We start from the raw sequence: 24,982 nt of genomic DNA, 5'->3' as shown, positions 1-24,982 counted from the left end.
ACAGGCTTAGCTGCCCCTGGCATGTGGGATCTTAGTTCCTGGACCGGGATCAAACCTGCGTCCCCTGCATTAGAAGGTGGATTCTTAACCACTGGACCACCAGAGAAGTCCCATGGGGAATTAATTATAACTGAGGAGAGTCAAAAGGATATCAACTACTAAACTGAAATAGACGTTGAAATTTTTCCCCTTCATATAAGGTACCTGGTGCAGCTTCTATGTCTACAATCCATTGTGTAACTGAATTTTGAACACTCTTTTCATTTAAAGTCATTCCAGGAGGTGGCTCATTTTGCAAAGCCAACAGTTCTTTCTGTACTCATTTCTGCATTGACACCATGATGGAACCATCCCCCCAAGGCCGGTGAGGCAGAGATGCAGGATGAGGAGCTGCTGTGTTTGCGTAAAGGCATGGGGCCCAGCATCCCATGGGGTTTCTTTTTGAGGGGATGAAAAAGTTCTAAAATTGTGGTGATGGTTGCACATATCTGTGAGTATAATAAAAACCGTTGAATCGTATACTTTAAATGGGTGAATTGTATGGTATGTGAATTATATCTCAATAAAGGTGTTAAAACAACAAGAAGAAGCATACCTGGGGACCTAAAAGATCTGCAATTCTGATTAAAATTGTGGGCCTCATGGTCATTGTCAATTTTAAGGTCTAGAAAGGACTTTTATTCTGGGTCTTGCGGCCTTTCAGAGTTCCTTCCTCAGTATACAGAGAAAATTAATGCATTTGGGTGGCCAGCACAAACAGATGCAGAGGGGTAGACTGTGCATTCTCATACTTCCCCTCCCTAACTTGACTTTCTCATAATGTTCCGGTTTAAGATTTACAGTGTACCTACTGTGTAGAAGGTATATGGAAAGAGCTAGTCTCTTTATTTTTCCAATGGTTGAAATTAAGTTACTAATAGGCTACCCTCTATATAAACAGATAAAGCTCTTTAGAAGATAGGCAATGTGGGGACTTCCTTGGTGGCGCATGGTTAAGAATCCACCTGCCAATGCAGGGGACGTGGGTTCGAACCCTGGTCTGGGAAGATCCCACATGCCGTGGAGCAGCTAAGCCCGTGTGCCACAACTACTGAAGCCTGCGCTCTAGAGCCTGCGAGCCACAACTACTGAGGCCATGTGCCACAACTACTGAAGCCCACGTGCCTAGAGCCCGTGCTCTGCTACAAGGGAAGCCACTGCAATGAGAAGCCCATGCACCACAACGAAGAGTAGCCCCCGCTCGCCACAACTAGAGAAAGCCTGCCTGCAGCAACAAAGATCCCACGCAGCCTAAATAAATAAATAGATAGAAGATAGGCAATGTGGTACAAAGAATAGTTGCAAAGCATCCTGGGATCCTGGGCTCCCTCTATGGCATGTAGGGAAACATCATGGTGACATCAGCTAGAGCAAGACTAATTCCCAGTCCTTCTTGTTGTTGAGCAAGTTCCAAGACTTGGCTCCCTCCTCACATGCTTCCAATCACCCCTTCATTTGGTTTCTAGACTCAATTAGTTAGTCTATTTCCATACCACCCCCACCCCCACAGTGTCCAAATTGGCCCTCCAGTACTGAAACCATGTGCCGGAAATTCATTAAGCTGAACACATGGGAAATTACAGAGGAGATTTCACTTGTCACTTGGGCTCAAATATAGAAAGTAATTTTAAAAGGACAGTGGCAAGAGGCTATTTTTATCTTGCTTGTTTGTGCTAAATTTTCTTATCTTGCTGTCTCTCATTCTCTTCCTGGCTATCTCTCCTCTTCTTTGCTTCTTCTTTAAAATAAATGTTGGCCTTTTTAATCTTCATCTTAAGTTCTCTTCTCTTGCTTTATGGAGTCTTTTGTCTGCCTTTGTCATTCATTTATTCATTCATTCAACAAATATTGAATATCTACCAGGTCCTGTGCTGGGCACTAGGATAATACAGTGGTGAATAAGACAGACGTGGTCCTTACCATTATGGAGATTACAGTCTGATGAGGCAGGTGGACATCAGGTAGATTGAGTTCGGTTTTGGTCACAGGAAAGCCTTGAGGGAGTTACTGGCACCTTCTGATGCTAAGTTTAACCTGAAGTAAATGTGCATGTGAAAACAGCCCAAATCCCAGCATGTTTGTGGGGTTAAAGAAGAAACTAAATATATCAGAAGGAATGCAAGGAAATGGAACACACAGGTTTCTGTGTGTTATGTACAAGCCCCTGGGGTAGAGAGAACATGGATTTGACAGTCAGATGTGGATGTGATTCTGACTCCACCACTTAAATATTAGTGGTTTGACCTCTGGACCTCAGTTTCCTCACCTATAAAATGGGAATTGTTATCACTACATTTTAGGTTGTTGTGATGATTAAATGAGATAGCATATATAAAGGACGGGGCAGGTGTCCAACATATGTTGCTTCCGTTCCCATTACCTCCTTATCCCACCTTTAAATCTCACAAGTACCAAAAAAAAAAAAAAATCCAGTCTCTCATTTGATGGGAAATGAAGTTCTTCAGTTGGTGTTAACCAACCATATGCCCTGAGAAATTGGTTACTACAAATTGCACTATACATGCAATTTATGACAGATTACTCCCTTATTCTGGGGTAAAGGAAAGGCAGTAAAAAAATGAAATTATACAAAAAGACTGAAATAAGGTATAACAAAGGACTTCCTCACCATGAGGGCTGGAAATATGAGTGGATGCCTCAGAGAGCTACAGAATCTTTTTTTTCTAAGAGTACCTGTTTAGACTGGGTTAGGGAAGGTCGACCTGGAGGTAAACCTGCCAATCTCTTCATGTCCCATTTAGCCTAGGGAATCTTTTCAGGAGGAATTGCTGTTCTTCCTTTTCCAAGCCAGGCGTCCTCTGGGGAGATGAATGCTGCCAAGAAGGCTTATTGCTCACAAGGAAAGGAAAAATGGCAGCTGCCATCCAGGCACTTAATAAGTTCACTAAATTGAGAAGCTGCTGATTTGGTTTACCTGATTCCACCCCCCCGATAAAGAAGAGATCTCTTCAATCAGAGGTTCTTTGAAACTGAAAAGGAAGCCTGAGCTCCAACTGCAGAAATTGGCAGAGGCAGCACTCAAAGGGATAAGCCCCGCTTGGCAGGCGACACCAGAGTTCCTGGATTCATTCCCCCGCCCCCACCCACAGGAAATTTCAGGTTGCCTTTGTTCTGCTGATTTCTTTTCAAAGGGCATTATTTTAGCTGTCCTTTCCTCCTTTACCACCATTTTTCTTTCTTCTTCCTTCTTTTCCTTATTCTCGCTTTCCTTCCCTCCTCTCTCGTGCCGCCTCCATTTCATTTTCTCCATTACCCCCTCCTCCCAATCTATATCAGCTGTGGGATCTCGTCGCCTACCCCACTGGGATTTCGGTTCTAAAAACTTGAGAATTCCTTCTTCTAAAGTAACAGTATTATGCTGCTAACAAAGGTGCTGCTCTGTATATTTAGAGAGCAAGGTTTCGGCAAGTGTAGTCAGGTACCTTGGGGGAAGACCTTTCAGGCAGGATTTTCAGAGCCTTTCATATGCTAATGAATCGTGAGTGTCCATGGGGAAGGGGGTGCTTAGAATATTGGAACCCATTTTCCCAAACCTCGTGATCTTTTTTCTTCTCCACAGAGCATATCCTGGGACAGGTGGTCTTTGGAACACATTTCAGAAACAATCATATCATGTGCTAGGTTTTTTTAAAATGCTGTAACATTCTTCATCATTTGATTTTTACAACTACCCTGTGATAGGACAGGGAAGTTATAATAGCCTCACTTTATAGATGAGTAAAACTGAGGCGCAGAGAGATTGCATGCCTGGCTCATAGTAACATAGCTAACCAGCAAGCAAAGCTAGGTCTTCTTGTTTATGGCCCTACTCTCTCTGCACTGCCTTGTACTGTGTTTAAATATAATATATATGTGACATCATAATATGGCATGTGATATACGATATAGGATCTAAAAGACATACATACTATAAGTAGTGAATTATGACATTCATTTTTTCCCCATTCAACTAAATATGTATTGCACATCTATTATGATGTGCTTATCACTTCACTATTCCAGGTGCTGGGGACAGAGCAGTGACCAAAATAGACAAAAACACAAATTCTTGCCTTCACGGAGCTTACATTCTAGTGGGGGAGATAGAAGTTATATGAGATAAATATGTAAAATATATTCTGTTATATATGTTACATTATATATACATATGCCTTATAATCATAAGGGCTAAGAATAAAAATAGAGAAAATGATAGGCAGATGTGGGAGTTGCAGATAAGGGGTGCAGGGGGGTCAAGGAAGGCTATACTGAAAAGGCTACGTTTGAATAAAGACCTGAAGGAGATAAGGGGGTGACCATGCAGAGGTTTAGGGTGCCTAGGAGGGTGCTCCAGCAGAGATAAAAGCAAGTTCAAAGGGCCTCAGGCAGGAGTGAGCCTAGGGTGAGGGTGAGCTCGGGAGAGGGTAGGGTGGTAGGAGATGAGGTTAGAGAGATTGAGGGGTTGGGGTCCAGATGCCAGCTCTTATAAGGAAATGAAGTGATATAATGCAGATGATATGCCATGATACAATATTAATAATACCATATGACAGGTCTATTATGTTACTACATAACAAATTACCCCCAAACTTGAAGAGTTTAAAACAGCAAAAGCTTATCTCACATAGCTTCTGGGGGTTAGGAACTGGGAGCAGCTCAGCTGAGCTGGCTCAGGGTCACTCGTGAGGCTGCAGTCAGGCTGTCCACTAGGGCCTCAGTCATCTGAAGGCTTGCCTGAGGCTGGAGGATCTGTATCCAAGCTCACTCACATGGCTGCTGACAGAAGGCCTAAGTTCCCTCACATGAGCCTCTCCATAGGGCTGTTCACTACATAGCAACTGGCTTCCCCCAGAGAGAAAGTAACCAAGGGGGAGCCACAGTATCTTTTATAATCTAATCTTGGAAGTTACATACCTTTACTTCTGTTATATTGTGCTAGTCTCACAGATAAACCCTGGTGCTATGTGGGAGGGGACTACAAGTATATGAATATGAATATATATGAATATCAGGAGATATTCAAGTATATGAATATACTTTACAAGTATATGAATACAGTATATGAATATCAGGTATAAGTATATGAATACTTATATTCAAGTATATGAATATCAGGAGATGGAGGCTGGCTACCATAACTGGTTTAAGGAAGAAAACGTCCTCAAAATAACCAATACTTCAACAAATGTGTGCCAGATATTAGCATGTGTCTCCCAAAACACTGGAGCTCACAACCCCATGTGGGTTGAGGCCTGAACAGGGACACACAGAGAGCGGGAGCTTCAGAAACCCACTGTGGGCCTGAAGGTCTTATTTCAATTCTGCAGGAGCATGTTTCTTTCTTCAAAGCCCCACTTCCTCTAGGCCTGGGCTCATTATTTCATTCACCCAGTTAACGCAACGTGGAATAATCGTAGTTAAACCTGCAAAGAAAAAAAATGCTTTGAGTAAAGCAGTAAAACTTCAAAGGCAGGCTAGGACCTCTCTGGGCAATTTAACCTTGAGATGACACTGGACTTTTATGAAGGGCAGAGACAACCCACCTACCCCTCCACACTCTCATGGATCTTCTTGTGAAGGCTTCCTGCCTGGTCTAAAAAGAATGATGACAGGGAAGAGAGTATTTGCTCTGTCCCTGAGGCCCAGCATTGGGTCTGTTCAGAGACAAAGACATGGCCTCCTGAGACCCAGGCAGGTCTCCTGCCGACTCCTGCCAGGTTCAGCTTTGGCTATGCAGCCGGAGTCAGCCAGTTTCCTAAGTTGAACAGCAGATGGCATCGCAGCCTCAGGAGCGAGCATCCCAGACTGCTGGCAAGAGCAGCAGCACAATTAAGAACTCAGGCTCCTGCTTGGCATCTGGGAGTTCCTGGGGTGGGGACCCCTGCCTCCCCAGCTCCCAGCTCAGGAAGTTTCTGCTCTGTGCCTGCAGATTGGGATATGGTCAGGCTGGTATCTCAGAGAGTAGAGCTTGGAGCCCCCAGTTAGGAAACAGATGATGAATGTAGGGTCTTTTCTACGATCCTTTCTGAAAAAGATGAAAATCAGAGGTTGCTGTGCCCAGAGCTACTGTGTTTTTCCATCACCGCCTATCCCTTGCTTGTGAGGGTCTGCACAGAGTATATCCTGGTTGGGGGGCTGACAGGCCCCTGGCAGAAGCCTCCTGGGATGACCAGATGGGGCCAAAGACAATTTGAGGGATCAGAGGGCTCTGGAAAGCATCTGAGGAATCCTAAGGACTCAGTATTGAATCTCTTTTCTCCCTAGTGACCTGAATGAGGAGTCAAGCCCCAGAGCTTTCTCCTAGCAACACAGGGAGGGTTCAGTCCCGCAGGCCTTATTTTTGTGCCTCAGTCTCCTTCCTTCTCTCTGTATTTCTGACTCCTCTTCCTTCACCTCTCTGTTCCACTTTTTCTCTTCTTCCTTTTCCCTCTGTCACCTGTGTCCATTGATGTCTTTCCCTTTGTGGATCTCTTTCTTTCTCTGCTCCAGGATAGCAAGGAAAGCCAGTTACCAAACTGCCCTGGCAGAGTGCCTGTGGGCACTGGGCTGCAACACCATTGCCTGTCTTTAGGGGCTTGGACCCTCTCCACTCGGTCCACCCTCCCTCATTCCCTTCCTCCCTGCTGCTGCTGCTGCTGTTTGATGGCTGGTCCCAAGAAAACCTGTAAAAAGGGAGGTCCAGAGGTCACCAAGAGAATATATCTCCCCCCTCAGAGCCTGTGCTCCTTGCTTTGTAGCTATGGAGAGGAAAGCCCTCAGGGGCTTCCCAATAAGACTGAGATCCACTCAACCTCCTGTTCACTAGTTACCCATATATCCACTAGATTGTGAACTTGACAGCAGGGACTGTCTATCTTGTTCACTGCTGCATCCATAGTGTCTAGTACATAGTAGATAATACATATTTTGTTAAAAACAATAATGAGAGGATGGATGGAAGGATGAATGCTATGCTCTGTACTAGGTGTTGGAGTACTAACGTGAAAGGTGCCATCCCAGTCCATAAAGAGAGAGGAACACCCAGAGAAGCAGTAATCCATAATAGTAACTATGTGGATGGTGGTGGTTGAAGCTGCAGTGGCTGTCTGAGTCTGCACTGTTAAGACAGAGAAGGCTTTGTTCACTCACCACTTCAACAGTTGTTCATGGAGAGCCCATTAGTACTAGACTCTGGGTTATAGCAGGGGATAAAGTAGGCCCGCAGTTGGGTCTGGGAGATATGAATAAATAAATGGGTAGTAACAGGATAAATGCTGTCTTAGGGGAAATAATGGACACTGAGGGCAGAAAGCAGAGGCAGCTCGCCTAGTCTGGGGGGTTCTGGAAGGCTCAGTGGTGAAGTGAGTTCAGGCCGAGACCTGCTTGAAGGGTTAGAGGAAGTCAGCTAGGGAAGGAGAAGGAAAAGAGAATTCCAGGCCAAGGGAACATTGTGTAGGGTCAAGAGAGAACAGGCAAGTTTCAAGGAACTGAGAAAAAGTGTCAGGAAATCTGGCTGGAGTACTAGTATGGTGGTAGGCTCAGCTGAAAGACACGCATCTAGAGAAGTGGGTGGGAGTGGGGTGAAAGAGCCGCCACACCAGGTTAAGGATTATGGCTTTACCTTGACGGCATGGGAAACCATTTAAAAGTTTTAAGAAAGGAGGTGATAAGATTAAGTTTACATTCTAGAAAGATCACTCTGGGTACAGTATGGGAAATGGATAGTGTAGGGCCAGAGTGGCATCCTAGAAACCAGTGAGGGAGTAGTCCAGGCAAGGAATAACAGCCTGAATGGTGATGATATCAGTGGGGATAAAGGTCATGTTTGAGTCAAGACTGGGGATAATTAGGAGTTTTCCTGGTAACAAACTTGGGGTGGAGGGGATGTTGGCATTCCCGAGAGAGAAAATGCCTGTGCAAAGATTTCAAGAACTTGTCATGTGCTGAGAAGCTTGTGTGGTTATGTATTTTTAGCTTGTGAGAGGGCATGGGGTAGGTGTTAGGAGATGAGATAGAGAGGAGCTAACCTTTGCTGAAGAGCCTTGGAAGCCCAGGGTGACCCCTTTTGTTAGAGTTGGGGGAAGAGGGGGGAGGTATGGCGATCCTCTCCAGATACCTGAATTATCTGGAGGCTTCCAGAGGGTCCTGGTTCATCCAGGCATCTTCAGAACAAACGTATTACCCAGAAACTGAAGGACAAGGGCAAACAGTATCCAAGGAGGTGAAGGAGGATGTGGGAACTGGAGGAAGCAAGTGGACCAAGACAAGGAGTGGGGAAAATAGAAAAAGACTGCCTGCCAAGCACAGCCAGGTAGCAAAGCTGGGTGAGATAGGCCCCATCAGAGCCTGGAACTCTCTCTTCCAGCATTCTCTAGTCTCTGGATTCTTTTCCTGTTCTGTCTCCAGACCTCAAAAACTCCTATGGACATCTCTAATTTTTCCCCCAAAGAAGAGATTTGGAAAAGGCCAGAGAGCATGGACCAATTAGTGTAATGCTTACGAAATTGGGCTCTGCTTCTTCCTTGATTTGCAACTTTGGGCAAATCACTTACTGGAGCCATTTTCCTCACCTATGAAGTGGGGACAATAATAACGTCTACCTCATCGATGCTGAAAGGTTGAAATGAGGTAATGTGAACAGAAAGCTTATACAGTGAAGGTTCTCAATAAATTTTTGGTGTTATTGAGATTATGATATGAGCCAAATGGGATGTGGGGGGCCAAGGGGGTACAGAAAGAGATAGGAAGGGATGTAAGTGAGGTGGGCCGAGTAGAAGGGAAGTGAGTTCCAACCTGTACAGATTCTTCATTGGCTTCCATGGCCTGTGAGACAAAATCCTCCACCAATGCTGGTTCCTGCCTATCTGTCCTTCCTCATCTCCATTACTCCCAACCTCACCTAACAGACTAAACATAACACACGCTACTACCTCTTCTTATTCTTATTCTTCTTATTCTTCTGGAGAGAAAATGACTTCATACCAATATACCAGGAAGCTTTCAGAGACCTGGGGCACATGTTAAGAGGGGACCTAGGGTGAGTCTGTTGTGGGAGGGGCATGGGCGACTAAGGGAGGGAGGAGCAGGGAAAGATAATATGGCTCAAATAAGTGGCATTTGACAGAGTACTTAGGTGAGGGGCAGGCAGGCTGGTAGGCATGCTTCTCTTGGTAGTGAGGGTAAGACTGGAGAAGAGGGAAAGGGGAAGGGTTTAGGGGAGTCCCAGCACATACCTGGTCTTCCAGCCCCTCCCCCATTTTCTCTTTCCTTTCTCCCTTTAGGGTCCGCGTTCTCTGGGAGGGAATTGCAAGCCTGGGAGTGTTCCCCAGGACTTACTTGTTTCTATTAGGAGATGAGGTTCCAGGACACAAAGGTCCCATTACTATACTCTGTGGAAAGTGCCTTATGAGGGCTTATGCGAAGGGCAATGGGAGCCTGGAGACACAGGTAGGTAACCCAGCCCCTGGGAAGGATTGGCAGAGGAGGGAAGAGGGGCAGCAGTGCCTCAGGGCAAAGGAGTAGATGATCAAATGCAAAAAGGTTTCCAGGCAGTGGGTACAGCTCAAAGGGAGGCAGGGTCTGCCTGGTCCCTGTGGAAGATAAACGTATTCTTCATCCCTCTCCTTTCCTCCATCTCCAGAACTGAACTCTTGTGCCTCCTTCTCCCAGCCCGCCCTTAGAATCATTGGCTATTAGAGCTAAAAGAAATCTTGGTGACTTGTAGGCCATCCCAGTCTTTTGAATTTTATTTTATATTTTTTGGCTGCACCGCGAGGCATGCAGGATGTTAGTACCTCAACCAGGGATTGAACCTGTGCCCCTGGCAGTGGAAATGCGGAGTCTTAACTACTGGACCACCAGGGAAGTCCTCTTTTGAGTTTAATAGGTGAGGAAATAGAGACCCAGAGAGAGGAAGAGCTTGTCTAAGGGATCTCAGTGGATGAGGAACTTGGACTCAGAAGTCAGGGTTTCATACTCATCTCTGCTCACATTTCCCAGTGCCACATTGCCCCCCATCTTCCACCCCAAATCCCAGGGGCAGGGTTTTTTTTTTCCAGGTGAGGACAGGGAACCCTCTATTATCCAATAATAATAACTACAACAACTATCTTTTATTGAACATTTGCTGTGTGTCAGGCACAGTTCTAGGTGCTGGGGACATCAATAAAACAAAGTTTCCACTCCCATGTAGCTCACATTCTGGTGTAGAGACCAAGTTAAGTAAACAAACTTGTTCTGTGTCAGGTGGTAAGTGCTATAAAGAAAATTAAGGCCAGAAAGGGGGTCGAATGTGACCATAAGCAGACTATTTTAGATAGGGGCATATATTAGTTATCTATTGTTGCATAATCAATTGCTCTAAAACTTAGAGCTTTAAAACAACAACAAACATTTATTATCTTTCACGGTTTCTGAGGGTCAGGAGTGGCTTAGCTGGGCGTTTCTGGCTCAGGGTCTCTTTTGAAGGCGCAGTCAAGGTGTCAGTCAAGACCCCAGTGTCTGAAGCCTTGACTAGGGCTGAAGGATCTTCCAAGATGGTTGGCTCACAGGGCTTTGACTGGAGGCCTCAGTTGCTCACCACGTGGTCCTCACTATTTGAGTATCCCCATGGCATGGCAGCGTGTGATCCAAGAAAGAGAGCAATGAGGAAGCCACTTTTTATTCTGCAATAATTTTAGATTTACAGAAAAGTTGCAAGGATAGTACAGAGAGTTCCCGTATACACTTACCCAGCTTCCTCTAACATTAATATCTTACATAAACATGGTGCATTTGTCAAAACTAAGAAATTAACATTGGTACACTACTATTAACTACACTATAGACTTTATTGAGATTCCACCAGTTTTTCCATCAACGTCCTTTTTCTGTTCTAGGATCCAATCCAGGATGACACGTTGCGTTTAGTCATCATGTTCCCTTAGTCTCCTTTGATCAGTGACAGTTTCTGAGTCTTTCTTTGTTTTTCATGACCTTGAGAATTTTGAAAAGTCCTGATGAAGTGTTTTGTGGAATGTCCCTCACTTTGGGCTTGTCTGGTGTTTTCTCCTGATCAGACTAGGGTAATCATAATGCCTTTTGTGACTTTGTCTTAGCAGTCACACACTGTTATGCCATATTCTATTCTTTAGAAAGCAGTCACTAAGTTGGACCAACATTCAAGGCGAGGAGAATTGAGTTCTACTTCTCTCTTTCTTTTTTTTTCTTCGGTATGCATGCCTCTCACTGCTGTGGCCTCTCCCGTTGCGGAGCACAGGCTCCGGACGCACAGGCTCAGCGGCCATGGCTTACGGTCCCAGCCGCTCCGCGGCATGTGGGATCTTCCTGGACCAGGGCACGAACCCGCATCCCCTGCATCGGCAGGCGGACCCTCAACCACTGCGCCACCAGGGAAGCCCGTGCCTGCCTTTTGTCTGTAGAAAAACTTTAGCCAAAGAATACATTTAATCGGAGAAGTGAGAAAATGCTGAAGCAAAGGAAAACAGTCAACTAAGACCAAATAATCATAGTTTAGTCATTAAACAAAGTCAAGGACCTTTAGTTCCTCCTCAAGGGCTATAGATAATATTCTGAGCCATATCCTGGGAGCTGTCTTGCAGATACTGAAACCCCCACCAGGTGGAAGAAGTTAACTCCATCATGACCAGACTGTACCATGACATAAGTTGCCAAAATTCCGAGAACTTTCCCTCAAAGAAATGGGGACAAACGGACTCTGGAACTGAAGATTAACTGTACTTAAAACAATCAAGATGACACTGATCAGACCACTGCATGACCAATTTCAAGATGACTGTCAAAGCTGACTGTACTGTTTCAGCACGTAGCCCCCTCCCTCTGCCTGTAAAAGCTCTTGCCCCCTGATTGTCAGTGGTGGGGGGGGTTGGCCTTTGGACAACAGGAGTCTGCCCCTTCCCACCCCTCCCCCCCCCCACCCCTCCCCCTCCCCCCCTCCCCCAGTTGGCAGCCTCTGAAATAAAGCAAACTTTCCTTTCCACCAACCTTGCCTCTTTATTGGCTTTAGAGCTGTGAGCAGCCAGATCCCACTTTTGGTAACAATACTACCAACCATGTGGTGACATGGTTCTCTACACTTAACCCATGGCCCTGCTGGTTACAGCCTCGGCAGAAGCTGCTATGCAATGGATTGGGGAGTTTTCAAAACCCAAAGAGAGAGGGAAAGCCAGGCTTATTATCCTCTGATTGGTATTTACTGCAAGTAACAAGTAAATAACACACATAGTGGGAGAGGAAGTAGCTCTCTGTTGGTTATGGGACTCCTGTGGTTAAGGCTTTGGTGAGGCTTCTCTGGATGAGGATGTGGGAAGGTCAGTGCTGTGGTCCTGAGACCCCTCTCCCACAGACCCACCAGCACTGGTTCAAAAAACTGCAAAAAAACTGCCCTTTTTCTTTTTTTAAAAGTGTCTGCCCATTTTACAGATGGAGAAAAGTGCCCTCTGCAGGGCACTAAAATCACCAACTGCAGTTCTTTGGATGAGCTTTCTCTCAAAGAGAAACAAAGAAGCAGGGAAGCAAAAAGAACAAGAATGAGAGTGAGACAAAGAAATTGAGGAGGATACAATTAGAGGAAGCATGATTAATCATGGGACCAGAAAAGGCAGAACATCTGAGGGAAGTTACAAAAAAGAAGACAGCTGAAGAATAGGGAGAAGAACAGGTGCTTCTTCCTCACTAAAGAACGGTCACCTGATTACAGCCCCCTCCATGTCTGCAGTGATAGAGCACCTCCAGCACCTGCCCTCAGGTCCCCCTCGTCATCACCCTGCGTGGAGGGCAGGGTGGCATTCACTCCCCAGGAGCTCCTCATCCCTTTGTTCCTTCATTCCTTCAACATACAGTTAATGAGAACCTCCTTTGGGTCAGAAACTGCTCAAGATGTTTGGGATATAGATGTGAATAAGGCAATAAGCACACAAGTGAGTTAACAAGTTCATTGTAGATAGTGGCAAATTCTGTGAAGAAAATGAAGTAGCAGGATGGGGTGTGTTGGGGAGGCTGCCCCAACTAGGGTGTTGTCATCTGTGCAATGGGGTTAATAACAGGACTGTTCTCACTGGGTTGGTGTGAGGATTATGGGAGTTAATACATAAAGCGCTTAGCACAGTGCCTGGCACAGAGTGAGCGCTCATCTCTTGTATCCTAATGTGGGCAGAGCCTGTTTCTCGGACAAAGTTTTGTTACCTTCGTTGGATTGTCTTTCTCTGAAGGAAAGGACTATTATCTATCTTGTTTTCTGCTCTATAGAAAATGCCTGGTGTACAGTCAGTCAATACTTGTTGGATGGAAAAATAAATTCCCATTTTACCAATAGAGAAACCGAAGCTGAGAGTTTAGGGGAGTAGAATCATCCAGCTAAATTAGTGGCAGAGCAGGGACTGAAATCCAATCCTCTGGATCAGAAAGACTTCAGGCCCAGGGATTCTTAGAGGTCAGTCCTGATGCCCCTAGAAGCCCACCTGTTCTCTGGATATAGGGGGATGGAAAGTGGTGGGATGTGATGGGAAGAGGTTCAGAGAGGTTTCTGATAACACCTTAAGTAGACTTAAAAGGAGTCCTGTGCCCTGTGGCTCTCCTTACTCTCCCAGCCTCTCTGACCAGCTACAAAGGTGAGAGCCATCCAAAAAACCTCTGAATCTTTTTCACCCCCACTACTGTGGGCTGCTCCCCAGCAGCTAGCCACATGGCTCAGAATCATTCCATCCCTTTCACCACTAAACCCTTGACTGCTGAGATGGCTTTCCTTCTTTCCTTCCTTGCTTCCTTGCTTCTTCTTTCCAGCTTGCCCAAAGCTCTCCCTTTCTCTCCATCTCTAACCCTCTCATTCACTCCTCTCTTTCCAGATCTCTGATCTTCCTCCATCCCTTTTCCATTTTTCCCTCCTTTCCTCCCTCCCTTCATAAAGCAATAGCCTTGCTCTTTCCTCCCTAAACTGAAGGGTAGGAGTGTAGTAAAACAAATGAATAATTAACAGAGTACATTTCCACTGTATTCATCCCCATGCAGAGAAGATTTATCAGGGTCTCTCACCCTGCACTGTTATGTAAATGTGGTAATCCAGTGGAAATATGATATCTGAGGAGTCTGAGGATAAAGTCACCATTAAAACTATCAGTTACCCACTGGGGCTTGGGTTTGGTTAACTCACTCACTGCCTTGCCTGCCTCCTTCCTTTCCTTCTCTGGGGGGAAAACTTGACAGGTGGCGACAGCTTATAAAAAATGCTTTCTGCCTCCTTGGCTCCCTGGAGGTCATCGGGAGAATCAGATGTTTGTAAAGTGCCTGAGGAATTATAAAGTGCTACATAATTCAAGGGTATTATTATTATTTATTTTATTTTATTATTTATTTTTTGCGGTACACGGGCCTCTCACTGTTGTGGCTTCTCCCGTTGCGGAGCACAGGCTCCGGACGCGCAGGCTCAGCGGCCGTGGCTCACGGGCCTAGCCGCTCTGCGGCATGTGGGATCTTCCCGGACCGGGGCACGAACTCGTGTCCCCTGCATCGGCAGGCGGACTCTCAACCACTGCGCCACCAGGGAAGCCCCGTATTATTATTCCTATTGTCACGTGGGCCATCTCTGTGCCTCTTCGATGTGACAGGTGTCTGCTCTGTCTGCAAGCCTGGGCTAACCCCATGCTTGGGTGTCTGTCACCTCCTTCTTTTGGCCTGCACCTATAAGCAATGCTCCTTCTTTTCTCTCTTTCTAAGTAGCCCTTGGGCACTCAAGAAGCACGTTGATGTTTGTTTGTCCGAGAAGTTTAATAGGAAGATAAACTCCTGAGGGGGATGAGAATCCTAGGAGTAGCCCTCCACATTCCCACCTCTCAGGAGTGGAGAGTGGGGTAGGTCCACAGAGGCAATGAGAATAGGAAGGCAGGCTAGGGTCAAAGCCCTTAGCCCCAGTCAGACTTCAGGGCAGCTGTACCGAGGGCCTCAGAATTGCATGTGCTGCCCTACATTACTCAGAGGCTGTGCTCAAGGAGGACTACACTGCCCTCTGTTCCCAAACAGGCAGAAAAGCCTGGTGGTAAAGAGTCCTGGATTTCAGTCCCAGTCTTCTACTTTCCAAATTAATTCCCCTCACTCTTCTCACTTGCAAAATGGCAGTGATAATAGTACCTGCCTCACAGGGTTGTTGTGAGGAATAAATGAGAAAACTTATGAAGTTCTTAGTAGGTAGTAAAATAATTTTGTTGTTGTTTTAAGTGTTGCTCAGAATGCTTTCTACATCATGGGCAATACCCTTCAAAGGCCTGGCTGTGGGGATATAGCTCTTACTTGGCCACCTTTCCCAAGAAAGGGCCCCTAAATCTGGGTTGTGCCTGCTCCCCTAGAGATCAAGCTGTTTCACCCCAGCAACCCCTGGGGGCCGGAGCTGGGGGACCGGAGGAGGCAATGGAAAGGCAACAAGAGTTTTGAGCGGGGTGGATGTCTCTTACATAGAAATGTCAAGAGTCAGAGCTGGAAGTAGAGGAGGTGGCGGGGGTGGGGGGAGGAGGGAAGAAGACAGGATGTCTCTAAGCTGCCAGAATCCGGATGGGGCTGCAACTCTAGGGCCCTGACACTTCCTGCCACCCCCAGTCTTGAGGATGAGTCACTAGAGGGAGGAGTGATGGAGGCATCACGCTCTGCCCACAGAGCAGCGGGCTGTTCCCCAAAAGAGGACTGGTGGGAGGGAGAAGGAGATTCAGAGGCTTAGTGGCCGCGAGGAGCTGGGAAGAAGGGGAGAGAGGAGGAGCTCTCAAGGCTCAGCTTACCTCTTGCAAGTCCAGGGAGGCAGGCACCACCTTCCATCTCATGTGCCAGCTTCACTGCCCATCCTGGCCACAAATAGTCAATCCACAATTGCCCTTTTGACTTCTGTCTCTGCCTGTGTTAGTTTGGCTCTATCCAGTTTTCCTTCTCTACAGGGGGTTGGGTGGCGTGTGGGAGGGTGTACTTCACATCCTTTTGGGCATCCACAATGGGGGAGGGGACAAGGGACCACTCATCACTTTTCCACCTGGCCAAATCTTAACGTCTCCTTCACTTTTTTATTTATTTATTTTATTAAAATTTTTTTATTATATATTGAAGTATAGTTGATTAACAATGATGTGTTAGTTACAAGTGTACAGCAAACTGATTCAGTTATACCCATACAAATATCCATTCTTTTTCAAATTCCTTTCCCATTTAGGTTGTTACAGAATATTGATCTGAGTTCCCTGTGCTGTCCTTGTTGGTTATCTATTTTAAATATAGTAGTGTGTACATGTCAATCCCAAACTCCCAATCTATCTCTACCCCTGCCCTTCCCCCTGGTAACCATAAATCTGTTCTCTAAATCTGTGAGTGTTTCTGTTTTGTAAATAAGTTCATTTGTATCATTTTTTAAAATAGAGTTTTTATTGGAGTATAATTGCTTTACAATACTTTGTTAGTTTCTGTTGTACAACAAAGTGAATCAGCCATATGCATACATATATCCCCATATCCCCTCCCTCTTGAGACTCCCTCCCACCTTCCCTATCCCACCTCTCTAGGTCACTGCAAAGCACCGGGCTGATCTCCCTGTGCTATGCTGCTGCTTCCTACTAGTTAACTGTTTTACATTCGGTAGTGTATATATGTTGATGCTACTCTCACTTTGCCCCAGCTGCCCCGTCTCCTCCCTCTCCCCTCCATGTCCTCAAGTCCATTCTCTATGTCCATGTCTTTATTCCTGCCCTGCCACTAGGTTCATCAGTTCCTTTTTTTTTTTAGATTCCATATATATGTGTTAGCATATGGTATTTGTTTTTCTCTTTCTGACTTACTTCACTCTGTATGACAAACTCTATGTGCATCCACCTCACTACAAATAACTCAATTTCATTTCTTTTTATGGCTGAGTAATATTCCATTGTATATACGTGCCACATCTTCTTTATCCATTCATCTGTCGATGGACATTTAGGTTGGTTCCATGTCCTGGCCCTTGTAAATAGTGCTGCAATGAGGGCTTCCCTGGTGGCGCAGTGGTTGAGAGTCTGCCTGCCGATGCAGGGGACGCGGGTTTGTGCCCCGGTCCGGGAGGATCCCACATGCCGTGGAGCAGCTGGGCCCGTGAGCCATGGCCGCTGAGCCTGCGTGTCCGGAGCCTGTGCTCTGCGACGGGAGAGGCCACAGTGGTGAGAGGCCTGCGTACAGCAAAAAAAAAAAAAAAAAAAAAAAGTGCTGCAATGAACATTGTTCTACATGTCTTTTTTTGAATTATGGTTTTCTTAGGGTATATGCCCAGTAGTGGGATTGCTGGGTCATATGGTAGTTCTATTTTTAGTTTTTTAAGGAAGCTCCATACTGTTCTCCATAGTGGTTGTATCAATTTACATTCCCAGCGACAGTGCAAGAGGGTTCCCTTTTCACCACACCCTTTCCATCATTTACTGTTTCTAGATTTTTTAATAATGGCCACTCTGACTGGTGTGAGGTGATACCTCATGGTAGTTTTGATTTGCATTTCTCTAATAATTAGTGATGTTGAGCATCTTTTCATGTGCCTCTTGGTCATCTGTAATTGAATTGTTTTTTTGATATTGAGCTGTTTGTATATTTTGGAGATTAATCCTCTGTCCATTGTTTCATTTGCAAATATTTTCTCCCATTCTGAGGGTTGTCTTTTCATCTTGTTTATGGTTTCCTTTGCTGTGCAAAAGCTTTTAAGTTTAATTAGGTCCCATTTGTTTATTTTTGTTGGACAGCTACATGTAAAAGAATGAAATTAGAACACTACCTAACACCATACACAAAAATAAACTTCAAACGGATTAAAGACCTAAATTAAGACCAGACACTATAAAACTCTTAGAGGAAAACATAAGAAAAACACTTTTTGACATAAACCACAGCAAGATCTTTTTTGACCCACCTCCTAGAGTAATGGAAATAAAAATTTGTATCATGTTTTTAATGTGGACCATTTTAAAGTCTTTATTGAATTTGTTACAATATTGCTTCTGTTTTATGTTTTGGTTTTTTGGCCAGGAGGCATGTGGGATCTTAGCTCCCCAACCAGAGACTGAACTCACACCCGCTGCATTGGAAGACAAAGTTCTAACTGCTGAACTGCCAGGGAAGTCCCTATGATTTTTTAAAAATTCTGCATGTAAGAGATATCATACGATATTTGTCTTTCTTTGTCTGGTTTATTTTACTTACTACGATAATCTCTAGGTCCATCCATGTTACTGCAAATGGCATTATTTCATTCTTCTTAATGGCTGAGTAATATTCCATTGTATATATGTACCACACCTTTATCCATTCATCTGTCAATGGGCATTTAGGTTGCTTCCATGTCTTGGCTATTGTGAACAGCACTGCAATGAACATTCAGGTGCATGCATCCTTTCAAACCATGGTTTTCTCTGGATATATGCCCAGGAGTGGGATTGCTGGCTCATATGGTAGCTCTATTCTTTTTTTTTTAAAATAGATTTAACTAATTAATTAATTAATTAATTTTTGGGCTGTGTTGGGTCTTCGTTGCTTTGCGCAGGCTTTTCTCTAGTTGTGGAGAGTGGGGGCTACTCTTCGGTGCCGGGCGAAGGCTTCTCATTGTGGTGGCTTCTCTTGTTGCGGAGCACAGGCTCTAGATGCACAGGCTTCAGTAGTTGTGGCTTGCGGGCTCTAGAGTGCAGGCTCAGTAGCTGTGACGCACGGGCTTAGTTGCTCTGCAGCATGTGGGATCTTCCCAGACCAGGGCTCGAACCCGTGTCCCCTGCATTGGCAGGCGGATTCTTAACCACTGTGCCACCAGGGAAGCCCCGGTAGTTCTATTCTTAGTTTTTTAAGGAACCTCCATACTGTTCTCCATAGTGGCTGTGTCAATTTACATTCCCACCAACAGTATAGCAGGGTTCCCTTTTCTCCACACCCTCTCCAGTATTTATTGTTTGTAGGAAGTCTCCTCCACTTTAAAAGCCTTTTCCGTGTCCCTGAGCAATCTCTCTATAACTCTATTGCAGCACTTGTTTCATTTTGTTGGGATTTTTTTTTTTCAGGAATGCCCGATCTCTTAGCCTCCCAGCTCCTCGGTCAGGGACTTCTTTATGTCCCTAGAGCCCATCCAGAGGTTTGGCAAAAATATATGGATGTGGCCTTGGCCCATAAATACTATTTTTTTCTTCTCTCCTTCTCTAGTTACTACTATTCTCTGACTCTTCTTTATAGTTTCCATTAACTGAGCACCTCCTATGTGCCCGGTATCTTTACACATTAATTTATTTAATCTTCATAATGACCTAATGCTCATTTTACAGATGAGATAACTGAGCTCAGTGAGGTTAAGTAACCCGTCCGAGGTCACAAAGTCAGCAGGTGCCAGAACTGAGATTGGCCAGCAAAGCCCTCAGAATTTGGTTTGTTTATTTTAAGAATCTTTTTATTATTATTTTTAAATGCGATGATCAGACCTCTTAGTTGTAACTATTTCACATAGAATTTTTAGTTTTACCTTTTGACTTACCTGCTGCTTTTCTTCATATATGTATGTATATATATATATATATAATCTTTATTGAGGTATAATTTATGTACTAAGTAATTCATTTAAAGTGCACAATTCAGTAGTTTTAGTATATTTACAGAGTTGTGCAACCATCGCCACAGTCAACCCTAGAACATTTTCAATACCCATTTGGAGTCATTTCCCATTTCCCCCCAACACTCCCAGCCCTAATCAACCATTAGCGTACTTTGTGTCTCCATAGATTTGCCTAGTCTGGACTTTTGATGTGAATGGAATCATACATTATGTGGTCTTTTGTGACTGGTTTCTTTTACTTAGCAGAATGTTCTCAAGGTTCATCCATGGTTTAGCATTTATCGGTACTTCATTTCTTTTCATTGCTGAATAATATTCCATTAATATTAATGGAATGGAATAATAATATTCCATTGTATGGATATTGTATGGCTATACCATAAAATACCACATTGTATTTATCCATTTATCAGTTGATAAAAATTTGGATTGCTTCCACTTTGAGGCTATTATGAATAACATTAATATGAACAGTCGTGTACAAATTTTTGTATGAACATGTGTTTTCAGCTCCCTTGGGTATATGTATATCTAGGAGTGGAATTGCTGGGCCATATGGTAACTCTGTGTTCAACCTTTTGAGAAATGCCAAACTGTTTTCCAAAGCAGCTGCACCACTTTATTTTTTTTTAAATTTTTGGCCGTGTTGGGTCTTTGTTGCTGCGTGCGGGCTTTCTCTAGTTGCGGCGAGCAGGAGCTACTCTTTGTTGAGGTGCGCGGGCTTCTTATTGCAGTGGCTTCTCTTGTTGCGGAACACGGGCTCTAGGCGCACGGGCTTCCATAGTTGCCGCACACGGGCTCAGCAGTTGTGGCTCGTGGGCTCTAGAGCGCAGGCTCAGTAGCTGTGGCACATGGGCATAGTTGCTCCGAGGCATGTGGGATCTTCCCGGACTGGGGATTCAACCCGTGACCCCTGCATTGTCAGGCAGATTCTTAACCACTGTGCCACCAGGGAAGTCCCTGCACCACTTTACAATCTCAACAGCAGTGTGTGAGGGTTCCAATTTCTCCACATCCTCCTTTTTTTTTTTTAATTTACCATTTTAATCATTTAAGTGTACAGTTCAGTGGCATTAAGTACACTCACATTGTTGTGCAAGTATCACCACCATCCACCTCCAGAACATTTTCATCTTCCCAAACTGAAACTCTGTTCTCATTAAACAATAATTTCCCATTCCCCATCCTCCAAAAAGTTCAGTACTTGTTATTATCTATCTTTTTTTATTATAGCCATCCTGGTGGTTTTACCTTTCATTTCTCTGGTGACTAATGATGTTGAACATCTTTTTATGTGCTTATTGGCGATTTGCATATCTTCTTCAGTGAAATATCTATTCAGATCCTTTGCCCATTTTTAAATTGGGTTATTTGTCTTTTTATTATTGAGTTGTAAGTGTACTTTATATATTCTAGATTCAAGTCCCTTATCAGATTTATGATTTGCACACATTCTCGCCCATTCTGTGGTATCCTTCGAAGCACAAAATGTTTTAATTTTGATGAAGTCCACTTAGCTTTTTTTTTTTTTTTCCATTGCTCGTGCTTTTACTGTCATACCTAAGAAGGCTTTCCCTAACCCAAAGTCATGAAGATTTACTCTTATGTTTTCTTTTGGGAGTTTTATAGTTTTAGCTCTTACGTTTAAGTCTATTACCCATTTTGAGTTGGCTTTTATATATAGTATGAGGAAAGGGTCTAAGTTCATTTTTTCACACATGCATATCCAGCATCATTTGTTAAAAGGCTATTCTTTCATTATTGAATTGTCTTGACATCTTTTTTGAAAATCAACTGACTATAAATGTGAGGGTTTATTCTGGAGTCTTAAGTCCATTCCATTGATCTATATGTCTCTTTTTATGCTAGTACCACACTGTCTTGATTATTATACTCCAACTTTGTTCTTTTTTTTTTTGACACTGTTGTGCTCCTCTGGGTCCCTTGCATTTCCATATGATTTTTAGGATAAACTTGTCAGTTTCTGCAGAGAAGCCAGCGGGGATTTTGATAAGGTTTGTGTTGTAGATCAATTTGTGGAGAAAACCCTCATTCTTAATCAGGACATCATGCCATCTAACAATTCCAATGCAAAAGGAGACAAAAGGAGCATACCAGAGGAGGGAGAGAAAGTGGTCATGCATATGGAGCAAGTAGAAATGAATCCAGATGTGGTGAGGTCCTAGGCCAAACAAGAGGCAGAATTTGGGAACACTGAATTCTTCCTTATCTGATACATCTTCCATTAATCTGATTTCAGTCCATAGACTGAAGACGCTATGGCTTCTTCCTTCCCAAGATCATTCCTTCCTTTTCCCTAGGTTCTCTTCCAAATACCCAGAGGTTATGAGAATGCCTTATATGCCTTAATTGGTGGGATTTAATCAAAACTCCCTGCTGAAAAGACCCAGGTCTCAATAATGGAAAGAAATTAATCTCATCCACAACCCCCTTTCTGCAGTAGGAAGTGTTACAGCTCCTTCTTGGCAAGTTTTGGAGAAGTTTGCCTACCCTGGGGTCTTTGTTCTAAGGAGACCCACATTTGGAGGGTGTGCATGGCTCTCCAAGGGTGGTCTGGGGTGTGCAGGAGTAGGGAATATGGCTGCAACTCTCTTATAGTCTCCTGATCTGGTGAACTCAGTTGGGCCCAAAGCATCTTGCTATAATCTGTACCTTCTGTACTTCAACCAGACCACCTTTCTTGCTAAGAGCTGGTGAGGGAATGAAGATGTGAGAGATGGGGGTATAGGCTGGAGGAGAAGTGAGCTTAATTCCCTCCTAGTGGATGGGAAAGGGTGATTGAAATTGCTCATTTAGCAAACGATTTAGCCTGCTGTAGAAAATCCTATTAAATGACAATTCTTATCTTAGTCCCTGGCTCCTGGGAAGAGCAGCTTTGGGCTTTGTGAAGACCATGGTACACAGTCTCTTCTGAATCCAGTCAAACAATCATCACCAATGAGACGCTAAAATCCAGAGGCAGGGAAACTTCACCAGGTTTCCATGCCTCTTCCCACCCCTTCACCCTAGTCCCTTACATCATCAGTCAATTATCTGGTTAGCTGAGCCTTTTCTTTGCCCATTGTAATATAAATAGCAAGCATTTTATGGGTCCCCATTAAGCAATGTGATCAGCATCAATTACCTAATGAGACTCTGGAAGGTCGTGGTTTAAAATCCTGTCTTCAGTTGTGATTTGGCTTTGTCTGGAGCCAACGTGATAATTGCAGTGACATCCAAACTAATGGCACTCCAGATGTGGGGCCTTTGCTCCCAGCTTGGGTTTGGCCCCGGGGAAAATTCACCCTCTGCCAAGGGGCTGATCACTGTACTTTGTTCTGAAAAGGAGACTTTTGTATGTTTTACCAGGGCTCAGGGAGTGATGACTAGATCTGCCTTGCTCTGCCCTATAGCCTTAGGGTCTCTGGGCATGTAAAAGGGTGAGATTACAGGAAAGCACAGGGACATAGGAGACGATCAGCTCCTGAGGGCAGGGAGTTTAGTCTGTTTTGTTCTTTGCTGTTTCCATAGAGCCTATAGACTACCCGGCACATAGTAATGGCTCCATAAATACTTTATGAATGAAGGGCTAGAATCCCAGATGGTCCCTTCAGCCAGCAAGTCCTTCAGTTTGCAAGTTTAGATATAGTTCCCTGGAAGACAAGGAGAGATTTTTGTATTTAGTGGTGATCTTTCTAGCCTGAAGACTTAGTAATTGCCCCATGTGGGCTGGTAGTCTGAGATGCAAGCATTCGATGTTGACAGTCTGGTGGGTTTCATCTTCCTCTCTAAACATCCCTACCCCCATCCCCAGACATGCTGGTTAAGGATGTTTTTTTCCAGAGCCACACAGGTGGTTCCTTTTCTTCCTCACCTTTCCTAGCTCCTCCCTTGGATTAGAAGCAACTCGCCGCAACTAGAGAAAAGCCCGCGTGCAGCAATGAAGATGCAGTGCAGCCAAAAATAAATAAATTTATTTTAAAAAATTACAAAAAATAAAATTTTAATCTTATAATAGTTTTAGATTTACAGAAAAGTTGCAAAGACAGTACAGAGTTTCCATATACTGCACACCCAGTTTCCCTCCCTGTTAACAAAGTCTTACTTTAGTATGGTACATTTGTCACAACTATTGAGCCATTATTGATATATTATTATTAACGAAAGTCCATATTTTATTCAGATTTTCTTAATTTTTGCGTAATGTCCTTTTTCTTTTCCAGGATACTGCAGTCTATTTAGTCATCATGTCTCCTTAGACTCCTCTTGACTATGACAGTTTCTCAGACTTTCCTTGTTTTTTTGTTTGTTTGTTTGTTTGTGTTTTTTTGCGGTACGCGGGCCTCTCACTGTTGTGGCCTCTCCCGTTGCAAAGCACAGGCTCCGGACGCGCAGGCTGAGCGGCCGTGGCTCACGGGCCCAGCTGCTCGGCGGCATATGGGATCTTCCCGGACCGGGGCAGGAACCCGTGTCCCCTGTATCGGCAGGCAGACTCCCAACCACTGCGCCACCAGGGAAGCCCGACTTTCCTTGTTTTTGATGAACTTGACACTTTCGAAGTATTTGTCAGGTGTTTTGTAGAATGCCCCTCAGTAGGGATTTGCCTGAGATTTCTCGTGATTAGATTAGGGTTATGGATTTTGGGGAGGAAATTGCAAAAGTAAAGTACAATTCTCATTACATCATATCAATCAGAATGACTTATTACTGTTGATGTTATTATTGATCATCTGGCTGAGTTTAAGTTTGCTAGGTTTCTTCACTGTAAAGTTATTCCTCCTCCCTTTCCCTACTCTACCCTCTGGAATGAAGTCACTATGTACAGCCCATACTTAAGAAGTGGGAAGTTGTGTTCCACCTCCTTGAAGGTGGGGTATCTACATAAATTATTTGGAATTCTGCAAGAGAGATTTGTCTCTTCTTCCTTGTTTATTTGTTTATTCAGTCAATTCTTTTAAATCAGTACTCATGAATACTTATTTTTTACTTGAGGTTATAATCCAGTAATACTTTATTTTGTTCCTCAGATTGTTCCGATTTTTGTTACTGGGAGCCCTTTCAAGTTGGCTCTTATGTCCCCTTGATATACTTCCATCATTTTGTTTTTATTTGAGTCCTTCCTTTCTTTCTGGTACTGCAAGATGCTCCAGGCTCACATTGTATATTTCTCCAAGGAACTCTGGTTTCTTTTATTACAAAGAAGTTTCACTACTTGAAATTATATTATTTCTTAGCTTTCTATTTGTATCTTCCACTAAAATATTAAGTCCTTAAGCAGGACCTTTTTTGCTTCTTCACTGCTATATCTCTGTTACCTAGAATAGTATCTGGCACATAGCAGGATGTCAATAAACGTTTAGTGAGTGAGTGAATAAA

At 44.1% G+C, this 24,982-nt stretch overlaps 1 protein-coding gene across 3 annotated transcripts in view; it reads left to right on the top strand.

The window, feature by feature from the left end:
• Positions 1–24,982, top strand: part of SIL1 (SIL1 nucleotide exchange factor) — a 296,914-nt gene that overhangs the window by 3,671 nt on the left and 268,261 nt on the right. Inside the window, exon 2 of one of the 3 annotated variants that reach the window (XM_060296274.1) lies at positions 18,046–18,166. The exons of the other annotated variants lie outside the window; for them this stretch is intronic. Coding sequence (XP_060152257.1) covers positions 18,165–18,166 — 2 coding nt within the window. The 5' untranslated portion in view covers positions 18,046–18,164. The remainder of the gene's footprint in view (positions 1–18,045; positions 18,167–24,982) is intronic. 3 annotated transcript variants of the gene reach the window in all.

This window comes from Globicephala melas, chromosome 3 (genome assembly GCF_963455315.2).
Source record: "Globicephala melas chromosome 3, mGloMel1.2, whole genome shotgun sequence".
Taxonomy (NCBI): Eukaryota; Metazoa; Chordata; class Mammalia; order Artiodactyla; family Delphinidae; genus Globicephala; species Globicephala melas.
The sequence above is the reverse complement of the archived record's forward strand: the minus strand, read 5'-3'. Positions and strand labels throughout refer to the sequence as shown.